General features: G+C 43.9%; 1 protein-coding gene across 1 annotated transcript in view; it reads left to right on the top strand.

Moving 5' to 3' along the window:
* CALCRL (calcitonin receptor like receptor) overlaps positions 1-20,381 on the top strand; it is a 353,836-nt gene that overhangs the window by 90,741 nt on the left and 242,714 nt on the right. The window contains exon 2 of the mRNA XM_075317814.1: positions 16,943-17,033. Within this exon, the coding sequence (XP_075173929.1) occupies positions 16,983-17,033 (51 nt within the window). The 5' untranslated portion in view covers positions 16,943-16,982. The remainder of the gene's footprint in view (positions 1-16,942; positions 17,034-20,381) is intronic.

The raw sequence follows: 20,381 nt of genomic DNA on the forward strand, positions 1-20,381 counted from the left end.
AACAAAATCGATAAATGTCGTACATTCGAATAGGGACTTATTATTTAATGCCACCGCACAAGCTGCATTATCAAGGAAATTAAATTTCTTGATGAATAAACGTATCATTCCATCCAATCTGACATTTGGAATGACCGCCCTATACAAACGTTCAAAAACGGACATAAATGAGAACGTACTCTCATTCTGTTCAATTTGTAATTCCTTTAACATCTCATAATTTGGATCAGATTCATTCCTTGCACAGAAGATGAGATTTTTCAGCCTTATGATATCGTTATCATTTGAACAATCAAATGTCTCATTGTCAGAAGACTTTTTTAATGCCAATTGTCTAAAGAAATGCTGAGGTATCCACATACGGAATAACTGATTCGTCTCACTATTGGTTAAATTTAACTTCTCAACGGAACTTTCAAATATCCCTGAATTTCTGCAAACATGTATTTTAGGATTATATGCGGGAATTAATTTGCATATGTCCAATAGACTCTTTCTAAGTTTAATTCCTAACTTAGTCTGTTCTATTTTTTTAAACTGATCGTCGCCATTTTCTCTCTGCACGTGTCCTTCTCTGACAACTTTCTGCACGTGTCCCACTCTGGCTCCTCCCCCTTCTGGCTTCACTACGTCATTTCCTGCTTCTTTCTCAGTATGCTGAAAGTCACCTTGATTAGGTAGCACGTGTCTGTCGCCATTGTCAAGATTCTGATTGGAATTACAGTCTAAATCTGACTTCTCATTTGCAACATTACAGTCAGAATTCACAATATCACTGACTGACATTCCAGGTTCTAAGCAGTCTTTGGATCTCTCTGTCACTAACTCTCCTGACAATTCAGGTTGTCTATTTCCACCATTTTTACATTTTTCTACGATTAACTTGTGAAAATCATAGACTAAATGACAGACATTTCTGATTTTCTGTTTCTCTCTATTAAAAGACCTTGCACATTCTATACGTGAATTCTCAAGTTCACACTCCCCATAAAAGCGTAACCAAATCTCCTCCACATTAGAAATATCTGAATAAGTGAACTGAATTTTACTTTGCTTAACATATGAAGAGATAAAATCCATTTTCTTACCTGAAATGATCAGATGATCTGATGGATGATCCTCTAAGACTTGATTCACCTTGCCCAGCACGTCCAATACTTCTTGTGGACTGACTTTGTCTTTCTTGCTCAAAAAATACGTCAAAAGTTAACTTCTGTGGCTTTGTAAAGACTTTAAAGTTCATTCAAAAAAACTTTCATGCAACTTAACTTATACGTATTTCCTAGGTTCTGCGTGATTTTTTATAAATTGTCGATTCCCTCTCACTTTGCAGGAGGCATATGTCTCTGATGTCTCTCTCCCCCCTTATGCAAAGTGAAGGAAGAAGCACAAAAATGAAAAAAAAACACGAATGACTGAGCTCGCCAAAATGTTAAAAAATATACTCTTAAATATATTTTTCTTCAAATACGTAAAGGCGCATGAAAGAAAGAACTTCAAAAATGTAAAAAATTAATGTATTTTATCTATTTAAAAATGGTTGCCAGGGTTCAGTTACAGAAAGGAAAAATAATATACTTCATTAGCTTACGGAAAAAGAGTTCATTTAGTCCATACTGATCAATAGAAAATCTTCACCCATCTCTCCTTGGTTTCTGAACGGCAAAGTAGGGGTGATCTCTTAGGCTGGACAGCATGTGTTCATCTTGCAGCCTCTATTCATTCTGGCAGCAGGCAACGTGCAGGAGCGACCAGTAGCCCCCTCCATCGTGTGTTATATGACAACTGTCCAGTCCATATAGGGTGTTTTAGTTGAACATAGTTCCATATGACATAATCTTCTAGAAGCTTCTAGAAGATTTATATATATCCTTCCATGTCAGTACTCAAGTATATTCAATATGGATCTATTCCTTATAAGAACTTTATTAATAAACTATGCCCTCCAACATAAACAGAACGGTGAACATATATGTCCTACTATAAAATATTTGATAACTAGATGTATTAATTTTAATGTTTTAACAGAAACGCAGCGTGTGCACTGATTTTTCGGCTTTCTCATACACTTTGCTGGGAAAGCTGAACGCATGCAATTTGCCACTGAAACGCTGCGGTTCTAAACGCAGCGTTTCTGCGGTAAAAAACGCAACGTGTGCACACAGCCTAATACTTCAGATAACTGCTTTCACATGATGCCATTCAACTTTTTCTGTGGCGCACTTTCCCTAACTAAAAATAAAAACTTGGCTGACCTTTCCCTGCATCTGTTCCTCCAATGACCAGAAATATTTTAGCAAAATAGTTTTTTTGGCTTGACATAAGCAAAGCATACTTGCAATTTATGACTTTTTCTAGTGCTCCTTTTATAAAGTGCATAGTTTCTTCACCAGAGATTCACAAAATAGGTAGGGGAAAAAATTAAGAAATATAAAATCAATAAGCTGCTGTTAAAGAAACCAGTCATGTTGGACACCATGTCTGATCTGCCAGCATTATGTTGTTGTTGTATTAATTTAAAGCTTTACTACAGCATTTTAAGTTGTTTTTTTTTTGTTGTTTTTTTTAATTTCACTACTGGAGTGGTACTTTTCCCTTACTCCCTGTCTTATACTCACCCTCTGGCATCTTCGTCTGATATCCGCATTGCTCTGGTCGATCTTCGGCAATTTGTGACCCGCCAGTTGCTCCAATGTTTCATTGAGTGAGCTAGAGGTCACAACTCAATGCAAATCTATGAGAGCCTCATTCTGGCTCTCCTACACTTACACTGAGTGCATGTAGCGTCCCTTTTGACTTGGGCTACATGCGCACGCTGTGTTTTTTCCCGCGTTTTTGACACTTTTTTTGGTGCAGTTTTGGTGTCAGCAAGTTCTGACATTTGACTTCTCAGCAAGGTCTATGAGAATTCAGACTTGCTGTGCGCACATTGCAGTTTTTTTTTGTCTGCAGGCTGTCAAAACTGTCTGACAAAAAGGAAGCAGCGTGTTCATTCTTCTTGCATTTTTGTCACCCATTGAAATTAGTGAGGGGATGAAAAACGCAAAGAAAATGCATTATACGCAATTTTTTTGTGTTTTGCATGTGTTTTACTTGCGTTTTTGTCACAAAAAACACAGCTCACCCACATTGTTCCAGGATAAATTTAATTCTCTCTCTCTCCAAGTGCTTCATACACACCGATCACTGGCATGGCTATCACACTGCTCCTGTGGCCTCTCATTATTCTCAGGGCCGCTCATTAGACTCATGCATATTCACTGCTTCCGCTGACCACTAGCCAAGATAAAGCCCCACAGCTGGGGGCTGGTATTCTCAGACTATTATCAGCCAGCAGCCGGCCGGAATTGCCGCATCCATTAGATGCGACAGTCCCGGCACTTTACCCAGCTTTTCCCGATTGCCCTGGTGTGGTGGCAATCAGGGTAATAAGGAGATAATTTCAGCCCATAGGTGCCACTAAGTCCTAGATTAGTCATGGCAGGTGTCTATGAGACACAACCCCATCATTAATCTGCACGTGAAAGTAAATAAACACAAACACCCCCCAAAATCCTTTATTTGACATAAAAGACAAAAAAGCACCCTCTTTCACCACTTTATTAACCCCAATAACACCCCTGTACATCCCTCGTAATCCACATGAGGTACCTTGACGCTTCCAGCACTGCTACATCCGACTCTCACAACGAGCGCCATAGAACAAGACTGCTCGCTCTGAGCTCCATACAGCAACTGAAGTGAGTCGCGCGGTCAGCGGTAACGTCACTCAGGTTAGCCGCGGCCACAGCTGGAGTCCTCCACCCATGAGAGAAAATCAATCGAGTGACTGAAGTGAGCCATGTGATCACCAGGGACATCTCTCGGGTGATTTACGGTCACAGCTGGAGTCCTCCACCTGTGACCGCAAATCAGGCCACAACTAAAGTGAGTCGCAGCTGGATAACTCACCGGATGTCACTGCTGATCGCGAGGCTCACTTCAGTCGTGGCCTGAACCTCGCAGCGGTGAACCTGTGACGTCACTGCCGCAACACGCCGTACTGCGGGGCTCGCAGCTGTGACATCATGGGTTAACCTGAGTTAATTCAGATGACGTGGCTCTGTCTGCACTCACAGCTGGCAGTAGTGCTCTATGATGCTCGCTGTGACAGGACAAGGATGTAGCAGAGCTGAATTGCCATGTGATCTCATTTGGATTACTTCGGACCTACAGGGGTATCTGGGGGTTAAAAAATTGGTGAAAGAGGGCACTTTTTTTTTTTTCCAAACAATTTTTATTGATTTTAAATTCTATACAATATCGTATCAAAAGTAGTATGATTTGCGAAAGACAAGAGTTCAACTGTCAATATGTACCAAAGAAAAGGGTAGAACCCCCTCTCTATCTCAAATCACATTTCAGATTACATTGACATATAATAAATCAGAGTTAGAAAATCCGACCGTAACATACATGAAACAAACCCTTGAGCCCCTGTGCCATTCTTTAATATTTCTAATGTCGATGCCGTGTCTTGATGATGCCATACCATCTCACCTTTGTCCTTCACCTGGGTCCCCGCTAAGTAATCCTCAACTTTCCCAAGCTATCCTGGATTTCATTTAGAAGGTACCACTCTGTATGCCTGAAAGGTGTCACTAAATGGTTTATGTCTTCCTGTTTGAAATAGACTTCTATAAAAGCTTTCTACCTCCCAAAAAACTTAGTTGAACTTGTCATATTATCCTTGTCCCTTTCTGCTTCTAATTTTTCCAGCCTCAAAAGATTGTGTAGTTCACCGATGACTTCCCCAGTGGATGGAGACTCCTCCTGTATCCAGTGCCTTAGGATGCACCTTTTAGCTATCATGGCTATATCATGTATGATTGCAAATGCCTTTTTGTCCTGAGTGTTCAGTCTCCCTCTGACTCCATCCTCAAAAAAGTGGAAAATCCACACCATTAACTCTTGTTTGCAGGAAATTCTCCATGTTGTCTGAACTAATGCTCTGACTTTATTCCAAAACCTCTTTATTGTCCTGCATTCCCACAAACCATGCAGCATGTCTGTTTTTTCTTTGTGACACTTAGGACATCGTGCCTCTCTGCCCGATATGCTGAAGCCCAAAACAGCCCTGTGTAATATCCTAAATTGGGTGTCTCTCCAGCTTTCATTGGTGACTTGTTTCCTCATCTGAACCCATCCTTTCAGTATGACCTCCAACACTTCTTGCCCTTTCAGTTGTTTTTCCCACGCTAGAAGTGTACAACTATCTTCCCTGGATATTAGCACACCTCTAAATGTTCGGTATATTCGAAAAACATTTACATTTGCTACACTACATCCCATAAGTTCGTCAATCATACTCTTGTTTAATTCCCTTCCAATCTCACCAAGCTCTCTCATTATGCCATGCTTCAATTGTTCGTACTTAATGATGTGGAAGCCGTTGAGGTTGTATTTATCAAGCACTTCCCGTCAGCCACTTTCTCTCTTCCACATTCATAACATCTATCATTCTCCTGATGCCCTTCTCTTTCCATCTGAGGAATAGTTTATTTTCTCGTCCCTGGGGGAAGTTTGGTGATGCCCAAGGATTTAGGTATTTTGATACCTTCTATGAAAGTCCCAATTTCCGTCTAACCAATCTCCAGGCCAACATGGTGTCTGGGAGTATGACAGAGTTTCTTATATGACCTTCAACCTTGGACAGTGGGGAGTGTAGGATGGACGTCAGGTCCCATGGTTCTACATACTTGAGTTCCATTCCGTTCCATAATCTGAGTGCCTGCTCGTTCCTCTCAGCCAGTCAATCACATGTCTCATGATGCACACAATGTTATACCCTCTGACATCCGGGAAATTTATCCCTCCCTCCTCCACTGACTTCATCAGCGTGCGCAGCTTTATTCTGGGTTTCCTTCCCCTCCAAACAAAATCTGCATACGCTGAATTAAGTCTGTTGACATCCTTTAGTGTTATCAATAGAGGAATCGTTTGGAAGGGGTACAGCAGCCTAGGAAAGCTCATCATTTTTATGAGGTGGCATCTTGCCAATAGTGGCAGGGGTAGTCCCTTCCAGCCCTTCAATTGATTAATGATTTTTCTGATCAGTGGACCATAATTCAATTTGTAAATTGATTCCACCGTCCTCCCTATATACACTCCCAGGTACTTTACTGATGATTGCGCTATAGGGATCCCATTTACATGACCCTCACTTGGGTTTCCCCCAGTTGGCCCTTGACCTCCGCTCAGAAATAAGAGCTCACATTTCTTTTTGTTTAACTTAAAGCCTGAAAAGGCACCCAATTTTTCAATCATGTCAAGTGTCCAGGGCAGGTCCGCACCAGGGTCCCCCATATATAAAATCACGTCATCGGCGAAAAGCGCTAACTTCATCTCTGCTCCCCTTATGTTGATCCCTTTGAAACTATTGTGACCCTGCAGCACTCTTGATAGGGGTTCAATTGCCAAGTTAAATAGTAAGGGGGATATCTGGCATCCCTGTCTCGTCCCTTTCATCAGGGGGAACACGTCAGACAAAAAGCCCGAAGTGTGAATCCTTGCTCCCGAGTTGACATATAAACTATTAATGTAGAGTCTCATCCAACCTAAGATCCCTGCGGCCTCCATCACCTTGTCCAACCAGCTCCAGTTACCATTATCGAACGCTTTCTCAGCATCGAGTGTGACTAATGCAGGACTTGCCCTTCCCTCCGTACGCCCCAATCTAACCACTAAAATCGTCTTCCTAATGTTGATCACTGCATTTCTCCCTTTTATGAACCCTACCTGGTGTTCTGAAATTAACCTAGGTAAGACTCTGGCCAATCTATCAGCCATAATTTTAGACATTTTTAAGTCCTGGTTGATGAGCAAAATGGATCTATAGCTCGAGGGATCGTCCAGGTCTTTGGTTCCCTTAGGTATTAATTTAATGTATTCTTTATTGGCATTTTTAGGGATTTCTGTTCCTCCCAGAATCACATTAAAGACTGAAATTAAATCCGGTGAAATCTGATCCTTGAGGGCTTTATAGAATTCGCTATTGAAACCATCGGGCCCTGGTGCCTTGTTAGTACTAAGTTCCCCAATTGTTTTTGAAACCTCCTCCTCTGTAATGTCTGCGTTTAAGGCTTCCAGTTCCTTCTCTGTTAAGCTAGGTAATTGGGCTTGTCGTAACCACTCCGACTCGTCAGTCATGTCGTTATGTCCTGGCCCGTACAACTTTCTGTAATATTCTCCCAGCACCTTATTAATTTCCTTGGGATCCGAAGTCACCCCCCCACCTTTTGTTTTCAATGTAGAGATTACCGTCATTTTTCTGTTACCCCTTGCTAAATTTGTCAACATCCTCCCCGCCTTATTACCAAATCTATGAAGATCTGCCTCTTTATGTGACCAAAATAGTTGTTCCTTTTTTTTTTTCCCACTCGTCAAAATCTCTCTTGGCTGCCAACCACCTGTCTTTTGCCATGCTAGACCTGTCTGCCAGATAATTAGTATACGCTAGTCGCACTGCCTCGCTGTGGAAGTTGTAGTTCACATTCGTCTTCCGTTTGACCATGGCCGCATACCCCACCAAGTGCCCTCTCAAGACCGCTTTCACAGTTTCCCAAAATAATACTGGGGTCACCCTGTGGTCCTTGTTATCCTCTGAGAACTCCTCCCACCATTCTTCTATTATCTTGTGAAAATTGTCCTGTCTAAGGAGAAACGACGGGAATCTTCAAATAATGTCTGATCCTCTCTTGAATTTCTCTCTAAGGTCCACTCTCACCGGGCTATGATCAGAGATCACCATGCTCTCAATCGTGCAGTTTTGCAGACCATTCGCAAGTTCCATAGACAACCAAATCTGGTCTATACGAGACCAACTGTTGTGCGGGTGAGAGAAGTGCGTATACTCTCTATCATGTGGGTGATTTAGTGTCTAGATGTCTTTTAAGCCTACATCCTCCAGTGAGACATCTCTGTGGACTGAACCTTTATCTCCGGATCCTGACTCACCCTCTCCCTTGCTTCTATCCTCCGCCGAGTCTGGCACTGCATTGAAGTCCCCCGCCACTATGATGATAGGTTCCTTGTCTGAGAGGATTATGGCTTTTATGGTGTCATGAAACTGATTCTGCTTCGAGTTTGGACCATAGATATTATATATGCTGAGTGTTCCCGCTGGGCTATTGATTATTAAATGTTGCCATCTTCCCTGGTCATCCGCTTCCTGAGCCACTACTTAATGTCTAAGCTGTTTATTTATCAAAATCATTGTGCCCACCTTCCTACCTTGTGCCGCTGCCCCATATACTTAACCCACCCAATATTTTTTCATGCGAAAGAAATCTTCCCTCCCTAAGTGGGTTTCTTGTAGTAGCGCAATATCTGTTTTTAATCTTTTCAAATGTCTTAGTATCATTGCTCGTTTGTTAGGTGATCTTAGGCCCTTAACATTCCACGTTGTTAGTTGCACCATGTTTGTCTAAATAATTTGCTCTTGTCAATACCGCCCTTCAGGTCCCCGACTGTAGGAGAGACACGACTATCATCATTGCCTTCACATGTGATTCCGCCAGAATGGCATTTCTTTTCCCCAACTTGTATGTAAACTCTTGAACAACATATGTAAAATATAAATCCTACAACAATAGAACAAGTTATCCCTTTGAAGGGACTTTCGGCACTTTTTGCCATGCTAGTAACTTCCCTTCTTCCTGGCCAAAATATGAATCTGCCTAGTCACCCCCCTGATAAACAAGTTCTATGCTCTATCCCCCGAGTAAAACACAACGGCCTTAAGTATTATGCAAGGATTAAAACATTGTTATAAGTAGTAGGACCTTAAAGAGAGTTCATCTACTGGATTAGTCCTGGTTTTGTGGGACCTTCCTGCCACCCTGGTCGGATCCACTGTATTTGAATCTGTAAAGCAAACCACACAGAGAGAAGAAGAGAAGAGCAGAGAAAGAGAGAGAACAGAGAGAGAAGAACACAGCAGAGAAGCGAGAGAGAGAGAAAGAGGGAAGAGAAAAGAAGAGAGAGACGAAGAGCAGAGCCGAGAGGAGGGAAAGAGAAGGAGAGCAGGGAAGAGCAGAAAAGAGAGAGAGAAGAGAAACATCGAAGAGAGAGGAGAGAAGAGAGAACACACCAGAGAGAACACATAAGAGAGAAGGGAGAAGGTAGAGGAGAGAAGGGAGAAGAAGAGGAAGGAGAAAAAGGAGGGGGGCCTCTCCTCCACCCCCCCCTCCCCTTACCACCGATAGTAGGTAACTCGATTAGTGTCACCTTCACGCTGGCTCATCCCTCTCGGCTTGGCCACCTTCTTTAATCAAGGGGAGCAGATAAGGGCCAGTAGAGGTCAAGTCAAGAGTAATCATGTGTCTCGTTGGCTCTCAAGAACGCTGCTCCCTAGAGCCCGTCCCAGGGCTAGGCTGTTGGACTGGGATGCGACTCCCTTCTCCGCTGGTCTCGGGTTGTGTTTGCCTGCCGCGTTGACCACCCTCTCCTCCCGAGAGTGTCGGGGAACCTTTTCTCTAGTTTCCTCCTCCATTAGATCTCCTCTCCTGTCCCTCCGTCCGGCTCCCGTTATGTTCTGGCATGAGGATATTTTCCACTTCCTTGTGATCTTTGTAGTATGAGAACGAACCATTGCAGTTCCTGACCTTTTAATATTGCCGGGTAAAGTAGTTGGCATTTTACTCTTTTGTTGTACAGAAATGTGCACAGTTTGCTGAATTCCTTCCTCCGTTTAGATACATCAACAGAATAGTCTCCAAAGATCAGCAGTCTATGTCCTTGGTATTGTAAAGGCCGTTTTCGTTCTCTAAAAGCTTTCAGAATTTTTTCTTTGTGCTTGTAGTCGAGGTATTTGACTATCACCTGTCTGGCTCTTGGCGGGGGTTTATTGCTTGAATTTTGTCCTTCTCCTTTGTTCGCCTCTTGCTGTCTCAATGGTCCCACTCTGTGGGCCCTTTCCACTCTAAATTTCGCTTTTATACCCAACGCCTGTGGTAGTTCCGCCTCACAAATGCTGTCTAGCTGTCTCAGTGTTACCGATTCTGGCAGCCCCACAATGCGTAGATTGTTTAGTCTTGACCTGTTTTCTAGGGCCTCTGCCTTGTCTTTCAGGTATTCATTAGATTTTACAAGAGTTGCTATCTGTTCTTACATGGTCAAGATTGCCTCCTCAGAACTAGAGATTCTCTGCTCTGTTTCTGTAAGTCTATTTGAATGATCAGTCAATTGTTTCTGCATGGCGGTTAGTGAAGTTTGTACGGCTGCCTCAATGGCTATTTTTATTTCTTTAGACAGATGAGATGCCACTTCTATTGCCAATTTTTTATAATCCACATGGAACTCTTGTAATTGCTTATTTTGGCCAGCAGGTGGTGCTGTTTTTTAGATCTTTTTGTTTGAGTTGAGCCTCTGCCTCCCTCTGGTGTCTTATAGAATTGAGATGGCAGTGGATCTTGCTGCTTTTTGCCTCCTTTACAAGGGGTGCCAGAGATTGAGCTCCTCCTGTGGCGAGGTTGTCCCCCTCTGTTCTCTCTGCTCCGCTGGTTTACATTTTCCTCCAGCCCTCCTGTTCCTCCATATCCCCCCTCCATATCGCCAGCGTCTTCCTCTCTCATCTCTCCCCCCACATCCCCCTTGTTCTCCCACTGTGAGCTGCCCTCCTCTGACCCCTGCATCCACCTGTCTCCAGCTCCGCATTCCTCTGACTCCTCAGCCGTGTCCTCCGTTACTCTCCCGCTCCGACACAGCTCCATCGCGTCTCTCCCCTGCACCTCTGGCTCCGCCCCCGGCAGGCTCACCGGCGCCATATTCATCTCCTCCACTCCTCTCGTGTCTGCAGCGTCGCCGCCTCTCCCGGGCCCCTCACCGCCGCTGGCGCTCCGCAGCAGGTACCGGTCCATTGCTGCCGACCTCCGCTTCCCAGCTGGGTCACTCTCGTCCCGATCTCTGGTGCGGGGGGGCTTCTATCAGACTGGTTTTTCCAGGGGGTGGCGGGAGCTTCTCCTCTATGCCTCCACGTCAGCCAGGACTGGATCCGGAAGTTGCTTTTTGTATTTCATTCCAAAAGAATTTTTGGGTGGTTTGTGTTTTATTTACTTTCACTTACAGATTAGTGATGTGGCGGGGTCTCATAGATGTCTGCCATTACTAATCTAGGACTTTGTGGCAGCTGTGGGCTGCCATTAACTCCTTATTACCCTGATTGCCACCACACCAGGGCAACGGGAAGAGCAGGGTCCAGCGCCAGAATTGGCACATCTTATAGATGCACCACTTCTGGGGCAGCTGTGAGCTGCTATTGTTAGGCTGGAAAGGGCCAAATAACGATGGCCCTTCCCACCCTAATAATATCAGCCCCCAGTTGTCTCCTGTATCTTGTCTGGCGTTATAAAAATGGGGGGGGGGGGTCAGAGTGAGTACCACAGAACCTGGCAGGTGCAATATTCACCCAGACTCATGAGCAGTTCTGGGTGCATATTTCTAATCCCATCCTAGCAGTCCCAGGATCTAGTAGCATCGATAAAGGGATCTTTAGAAAAGTATTTCTAAAGATCCTTCATTATGTATTATATATATTCATTATATTATATTATATTATATCCTTCATTATATTCATTATATGTTAAAGGGGCCAGCGACTAATCGCAAAGGCGTTTTTTACCTTGGCTAGTCGGCTCCTTTAGCATATAGGCATGATAATGAATGGGCAGCAGCAGAAGCATGGTCGTGCTCACCTCTGCTACCACAGCACCCGACACTGGATTTCGATTCAGTGCACATGATCGCAGACTTCTGGTCATGCGCATTATGAAGTCGGGTGTACACATCCCGGTTTCAAACTGGTCTAGTGTGCATGACCGAAAATGCCGGGAAATTCTGAACATGTGTACGGAATTTATGCCTAGCGTTCTGAGGGGGTGCAACGGACACATGTATGTGCGTCACTGCCGATAATGACGCTAAGCAGTGGGCATTGAATAGCATGTTAGCATGCCCCTGTGGGTGTGCTAACATGCTAAGAGGGTGAAATGAGCGAAGGAACTAACGCCCTTGCGACTGGTCCCTGCGCTCATTAGCATATCATAGAGGATCTATAGGGATACTTTTTCTAAAGATCTATTTTTTGTATGTTACTAGATGCTGGGACAGTTAGGCAGGGATTAGCAATATGCACCCAGGACTGCTCGTGGTTCTGGGTGCATATTGCACCTGACAGGTTCCATTTAATAGTGTACGGACTCCAGTGATACGAGTCCATAGGTGGATGCTTAGCATAGACCTTGACAAACAGGTCAGTACAAGAACAGACATGGGACAAGGTATATAGTCTGTGTACTCCGGTCAATGGTTGAATCGTTAGTGAACAACTTCCTGTGCTTGGAAGAGACTGACCTGGCCTTATTGTCTCTTACATGTGGGATTTTGATGCTAGGCTGGGTGGATGAGCATAGACTAGTAACACAAGAAAAACTAATGGCTATAGAAGAGGTTAAGGAAGAAGCATGTCTAAAAGTGAAGTGTACTGTAGAAAATGTGTTTAAGTGTTGTGCCCGTCGTATCACTTCTGAAGTTGTGCTGAATGATCTTTCTCTAACGTTCAGTAAAAGATTTTTGTTGATAATATTCTTTGTATAATTCTCCCCTACGGACGGATCCTAGTTCGACAGGCGGCCTAACAAAAGGTATGACTAGCACCCTAAAAGACCACACGCCCAACCAGGACCACTGCTATGTTCAAGCCCCTTGCTCTGTGAGCAGGGCCAGGGTGCAGACAACTGGAGGGACCACTTGGCTGCAGCTACCGCTTCGGACCTCCTTACAACATGACTGGTACCTAGATCCACATTTTCTGTGGTTTCGCCAACAATGACTTGAACGTTTTCCTATCCTATAGATATCGCTGTTAAAGCCATACTTTCCTGCAATGGCCTTGGTTCTTTTTTTTTCTGTGCTCTTCTAGCTGGTTTTGAACTAAGTTTAAAGGTGTTGTCTGATCTAAATCCAAATGTCTGCAGTCACTCAATATGACTGCAGACTTATGGATTTAGTCCGGACAACCCAACTTGCATTAAGTGAGAGCACACTCATCTATTCGGATATTCTGTAGTTAGCGTATCTCATAATTGCGGTTACGTGACCGCCGTTCTTGGCTCCGAGACCGGAAAATCCTCAGAGCACACAATGCATGTGATGTGAGCATTCACAAGTCTGCAGTCACATAGGACTACAGACCTGTGGATGTAGAGGTTTCAAAAATAGTGGTAATCTTTTGTGTACGTGAAGAATAGCAGTATTTCTGGTCATTATATGCCTTGTATCCTGCATTTTTAGCAGTTTTCCCTCTGCACTAGAAGCCTCAGCAGTGTCTCCATATTCCTTTCAGCTTTTGTTTCTTTATAGCTTCTCTCCCCTGCTTTCTCCATAGCGCTTCCTAGGTAGCAAAATTAATATTATATCACTTACTACACACAGATTTCAGCTTTTTTGAGAATCATCAGAAAACAAAAAGTGAAGAAATATTTTTGTGTGTTACACCCAGACAACAGAGATACACAGCTCAATATATCTTAGCCTTTCTTTAGTTTTTAGAATTATCCTCTATGGGACCCTAGTGTGCTACTAAAATGCTTTCATGTACAGAAAAAAAAAGTAAGCTAATCTGTGCTGTATTGTCATAGAAAACACCCCTACATTATTTTTTTGTTTTCTAACCTTTGTTCATCTTGATTGTTCACTTTGATATGTTTGACTGCCGAACTTCACAGTCACAGCTGGCACCGCCCGGCCTCACTGTGCAACACCGCCCTGCCTCCCGCTCCGTCTCACACCCGTGCACTCTCTTCTCTATCCCCCAGCTCTGTCACTCGTGCACTCTCTTCTCTGCTCCCCCCCCCGCACGCTCTCACCCCTGCTGTCTCTTCTTTTCCGTGCTGTGATGATTGCAGCGTCCTTACAGCCAAGCGATGCAGAGCTCAGTGCTGCTGACCTGGTGTCAGGTGACATCCCTGCTCTCTGCTCCTGACTGTATATTATGAAGCCAGGAGTGCCGGAGGCTGCATTCATCACAGATAGAGCACGGGGGAGGGTGGGGGGGGGTCACAGTTGCCCAGACACCATCGGGCAAACAGCACTCATGGTGTTCTAGACAGAGATGGCAACCCTGTTTGTCCAGTTCATACAGGGCACAGATAGCAGCGCACAGGGTGCGTGGAGGGGGCAGAGACTCTGTCGCAATGTACCTGCCCAGCAGGGCAGCAAGATGCTGTTCTGCTGTTCACTGTGAAGCATGTCAACAATGTCCTGCCCCTGTTGACATGACCTCACAGAAAGCAGCAAAATCACGGTAGGAGCAGTGACATGACCGCTCTGAGCCGGGTGAGAGGGGCTGACAGCAGGGCAGGTAGGTAGTTACTATCTACTTACCTGTCCCAATGTAATGTAGCCCAATAGTGTAATGACAAGAAATAAGTAAAATAACCCGGATAACCCCTTTAATGAACTCACCCCTACTGTGGTAGCTGCAGCTGTTTCTCTTTTGTGCGGCTGTGATGTTCGGTGATATTGATCATGTTGCTTCTCACAACTGCTTTTCCAGGTTTGTCACAGTCTGGAGAGCAGTTAACAGATTGGTAAATCATATACATCACATAGGAGAGACTGTAGGCACATACATCACAGGAGGGGCTGGGGGTATATATACATCACAGGAGGGGCTGGTGGTATATATACTGTACATCACAGGAGGGACTGGGGGTATATATACATCACAGGAGGGGCTGGGGGTATATATACATCACAGGAGGGGCTGGGGGTATATATACATCACAGGAGGGGCTGGGGGTATATATACATCACAGGAGGGGCTGGGGTATATACATCACAGGAGGGGCTGGGGGCATATAATACATTACAGGAGTGGCTGTGGGCATATAATACATCACAGGATGGGCTGGGGGCATATACTACATCACAGGAGGGGCTGGAGGCATCACAGGAGGGGCTGGGGGCATATACTACATTAAAGGAGGGGCTGGGGGCATATACTACATTAAAGGAGGGGCTGGGGGCATATATACATCACAGGAGGGGCTGGGGGCATATATACATTACAGGAGGGACTGGGGGCATATATACATCACAGGAGGGACTGGGGGCATATATACATCACAGGAGGGGCTGGGGGCATATATACATCACAGGAGGGGCTGGGGGCATATATACATCACAGGAGGGGCTGGGGGCATATATACATCACAGGAGGGGCTGGGTGCATATATACATCACAGGAGGGGCTGGGTGCATATATACATCACATGAGGGGCTGGGGCATATATACATCGCAGCAGTGGCTGGGGTATATATACATCGCAGGAGGGGCTGGGGACATATACACATCACAGGAGGGTTGGGGCTCATACATCACTGGGGGGAACAGACAGTACTGCCGGGCACGGACAGCACTGGCAGCGGCAAGGACAGCACTAGAGTGGCACGAACAGAACTGGGGGACACAGACAGGACTGAGGGGGCACAGACAGCACTGGGGGGTGGCATACAGCACTGGGAGGGGGGCACGTAGCACTGGTGAGCATTCACAATACTAGGGGGTACACAGCACTGGGTGTTGGGCTCACAGCAGCAGGGGGCAGGATGTTCACAGCACAGCGGGAGGCAGGAGGCTCACAGCAGCGGGAGGCAGGAGGCTCACAGCAGCGGGAGGCAGGAGGCTCACAGCAGCTGAAGGTAGGAGGCTCACCGCACCACAGGAGGCAGGAGGCTACCAGCACCACAGGAGGCAGGAGGCTCACAGCACCACAGGAGGCAGGAGGCTCACAGCACCACGGGAGGCAGGAGGCTCACAGTACTATGGGAGGCAGGAGGTTCACAGCACCGCAGGAGGTTCACAGCACCACAGGAGGTAGGAGGCACACAGTACCATGGGAGGCAGGAGGCTCAAAGCACCACGGGAGGCAGGAGGCTCAAGGCACCACAGGAGGCAGGAGGCGCACAGTACCGTGGGAGGCAGGAGGCGCACAGTACCGTGGGATGCAGAAGGCTAACCGCACCACTGGAGGAAGGAGGCATGTACAAACGGGAGGCCGGTAAACCTGATACTCCTCTTCTGCGGGATGGTAGTGCAGCACACTCATGCTTACCCCGCCCACAAAGTACGTCCTCAGCACACTGGCACAGACCAGCAGGCTGAGGACCTAATTGTATGCACATCACACATTGTGATTTAAAGGGCTGGCAGACAAAACCGGAGCTACCGCCCGAGTACTGCGGTCCCTGGGAATGTGCCCAGGGGCCGCATAAAAAGTCTTCAAGGGCCGCTTACGGCCCGCGGGCCCGAGGTTCCCCACTCCTGTTGTAAAGGTATGTTTATTTAAAAATATTAGATTATTTTCTGATTCTTGTAGATATGTTCATAGCACTGCAATAGCTGATTTTTTTTCAGTTCTCTATCTGGTGGTCATGAAGATTACCAGGCCTTTAGCACAAGGATTATACCATTAGCCTGACAATTTGCTTGAGAGGGGTTAACATTTATTTGAATTATTTTCTTGAATCATTTTAATTAAAGGGGTTCTCTAATGAAAACAAGTTATCAGTTATCCACAACTTATTGAACGATGGGTGTCTGACCGCTGGGATCCCTACCTATCATCAGAATGGGGATATTTTATCCCTGCCAATCACCGCTCCATTCATGCTCTATGAAGCTGCCAGAAATCGCTGCTTCATTCTAAATGGAGATTAAAGTTTCTAATTCTACTGATCGATGGGGGTCCCATCAATTACACCCTACGATTCATAGTTATCACCTATCCTAGGAATATGATGATAACTTGGTTTTACCATAACACTTTGAAAATGAATCTTTATTTAAGTAATTTTTAATGTATTTTTTTTTATTCAAACTTTCATTTTTTTCATGTTGCAGATAATTTAAGAAGACCCGACTCTTAGAACATTTTTCAGCAATGGGGAAATATCTTCTTATAATTCATATGTTACTTGCTATAGTAACAATTGTAAGTATAATTTTGTAGTATAATATAATATAGTTGTGACCAAACTTAGTATTTCTGCTTATGATTTTTTTATATCTCACTATATGACGTTATCTTTTGATATACAGTGAAACCTTGGTTAACGAGAATAATCCGTTCTGGGACTGTGCTTGTTAACCAAGTTACTCATTCAGCAAAACAAGATTTCCGATAGGAAATCATTGCAGTGCAGACAATTCGTTACACAACTTGTTAAATGTCCCATCCTGGTCCCCTATTGTGCCATTCCACACACGTACAAACATGCACAAACACACATAAACATGCACAAACACACACAAATACACATATTATGCTCACCTTACCTTCCGTTCCATCGCCAGCCTCCTGGATCTTGCAGTTTGCCAGTACAGGATGTATATCGGGTATCCATCGCGACGAGGGAGGAACTTCCGCTGCAAGAGCGCTGATGTCAAAGGCAGAAGCCGCTTGCCTCTGATTGATTGGCCAGCGCGCTGCCTTTGAGTAGCTGCTGACAGTTCCTCCCTCGTCGCGATGGTTGCCGATACACATCCTGTAGCAGCGAACTACAAGAACCGGGAAGCCGGCGATGGAACGGACGGTACACATATTATGCTCAGCTTACCTTCCATTCCATCGCCGACCTCCTGGACCTTGTAGTTCGCCGGTACAGGATGTGTATCGGGTAACCATCGCGACAAGGATGGAACTTCCGCTGCCAGAGCAAGTTCCTCCCTCGTCGCGATGGTTGCCGATACACATGCTGTACCGGCGAACTACAAGAACCAGGAGGCCGGCGGTGGAACAGAAGTTAAGGTGAGCATAATATGTGTGTGCTTGTGTGGACTGCAACAGCGGGTTAGAGCGTGGTGGATGTACGGAACCGGAAGTGTGTGTGGTGAGTATTTTGCTCGTTCAGCAAAGCTTGCTCGTATACTGAGTTGCAAATTTACAGCAAGCTTTGCTCATTAAGCGAAATACTCGCTAACTGGGTTACTCATTAAGCGAGGTTCCACTGTATTGGAATACTTTTAAACACATTTTGGGGCACATTTGCTATTATGAGTGCATATTGACTTTGGCAGACAATTTTCCAAATTTTATTACTACTAATAATTGTATATGTATAGCGCCAAGATATTCTGTAGCTCTTTCAGCATTTAGGCATGAATTCTCATGTTCCATTTTATAAATGTACGTTATGCTTTTCAAGTCATTGTACTTAGAATTATGGACAATGCAATGCTCCTCTTGGAATTTACAGTGAGGAAAAAAAGTATTTAGTCTGTCACCAATTGTGCAAATTCTCCCACTTAAAAAGATGAGAGAGTCCTGTTATTGACATCATAGGTATGTCAAGGAGAAATTCCATCGTTTTGGAATTCACCTTCTTAACGGTGAATGTCTGCTAAAATCTCTGATTAATAGTCACTGAGTGCCGGCAAAGAGATTTAGACCACATAGATATCTGGTTTAAACCCCCTTTCAGTGAGGGTAGGTGCACAAGAGTGACGTGCTTTATTTTTTTACAATCTTTTTAAAGAGAACAGGAATGGATTAATCTTTTAGTAAAATTTCTATGTATGCCATTCACTATATTAAGATAGCAAAAACTGTGGAAAGAAAGCGCACATAGGGTTTTAACCGATAGATATAGGTGCAGGGAATAGGACAGGTACTCACCTGCTTCAGTTGTGACAGGCACAACTCCTTGTCAGCATGGAATAAATGAATACAAAAGTGGTCAGCTGCAGCCCCGATATTGCAACAGGATGGGGGATGATCAAAAGAAATCGGGTTAAATGCTGCGCTAAAAACCACAATCCAAAGATATATCGTGAATTCCTTTTCTTTATTTTCACAGGTCAACGCGTTTCAAAGGCATCTCCACCTTCTTCATCAGGACAAAAGTCAGAAAGGAACAGCATAACACATGCTGCATGCAGAGGATATATATATATATCCAACTGAAGTAGCCACGTTTACAGAGTTGACGTCAGCTGGCTGATGACTAAGAGTCACATGGGGAAGGCAGGAACATACAGACAAAAAGAGAACAAAGAGAAAAAAAAAAAAAAAAAAACAACACACCTATGGGGGAAGTGTTATTTGTGAAAATGAAAAATCATGGTAGAACATTATAATCGTCCTTTGAAAATAATGTTATAAGGGGCAATAAACCGACTGGTGCCAGAAAAACCATATAGGGTTATAAAGAGTGATTTATGAAAATCATATTTAAAAATTGATTATTTATTTTTATTATTCACCAAGAAGGGGATTGTATGGAAAAAAAGGTGAGTGTAAAAGGGAACAATAATAGTTTCAAAGAATGTAAATGGGTCCTCACAAAACATTTGTAATAGTCTTGGAGGGCCAGAAAAAGGCAAAAATCACTGGATGGAAAGGTAACAAAAAACAAAAACAAAAAAAAAAAAAAAAAAAAAAAAAAAAACCACAAAAAACACTTTTTTTCTTTTTTTTTTTTTTTTTTTTTTTTTTTTTTTTTTCTTTTCCCTTCTGTCTGTCGAACGCGAGGATACTGTAGCAGAGTGATAGGGAAAAAGGCCTGTGCTGTGAAGGATGGCACCTTCTTAGACAGAGTCCCGCACACGCGCAAATAGTTTTTTGTTTTTTTTTTTTTTTTTTTTTTTTTTTTTTTTTTTCCCACGCTATGAACTTATTTCACCTTTCCCCGCGGGTTCTCGCTGCAGCGGTGCTTCACGCATGCGCAGTACATTTTTTCTCACGCTGTTGAACTCTCGTCACCTCCTTCACAGCACAGGTCTTTTTCCCTATCACTCTGCTACAGTATCCTCGCGTTCGACAGACAGAAGGGAAAAGAAAAAAAAAAAAAAAAAAAAAAGAAAAAAAGTGTTTTTTGTGGTTTTTTTTTTTTTTTTTTTTTTTTTTTTTTTTTTGTTTTTGTTTTTTGTTACCTTTCCATCCAGTGATTTTTGCCTTTTTCTGGCCCTCCAAGACTATTACAAATGTTTTGTGAGGACCCATTTACATTCTTTGAAACTATTATTGTTCCCTTTTACACTCACCTTTTTTTCCATACAATCCCCTTCTTGGTGAATAATAAAAATAAATAATCAATTTTTAAATATGATTTTCATAAATCACTCTTTATAACCCTATATGGTTTTTCTGGCACCAGTCGGTTTATTGCCCCTTATAACATTATTTTCAAAGGACGATTATAATGTTCTACCATGATTTTTCATTTTCACAAATAACACTTCCCCCATAGGTGTGTTGTTTTTTTTTTTTTTTCTCTTTGTTCTCTTTTTGTCTGTATGTTCCTGCCTTCCCCATGTGACTCTTAGTCATCAGCCAGCTGAC

This window comes from Anomaloglossus baeobatrachus, chromosome 7 (assembly GCF_048569485.1).
Source record: "Anomaloglossus baeobatrachus isolate aAnoBae1 chromosome 7, aAnoBae1.hap1, whole genome shotgun sequence".
NCBI lineage: Eukaryota > Metazoa > Chordata > Amphibia > Anura > Aromobatidae > Anomaloglossus > Anomaloglossus baeobatrachus.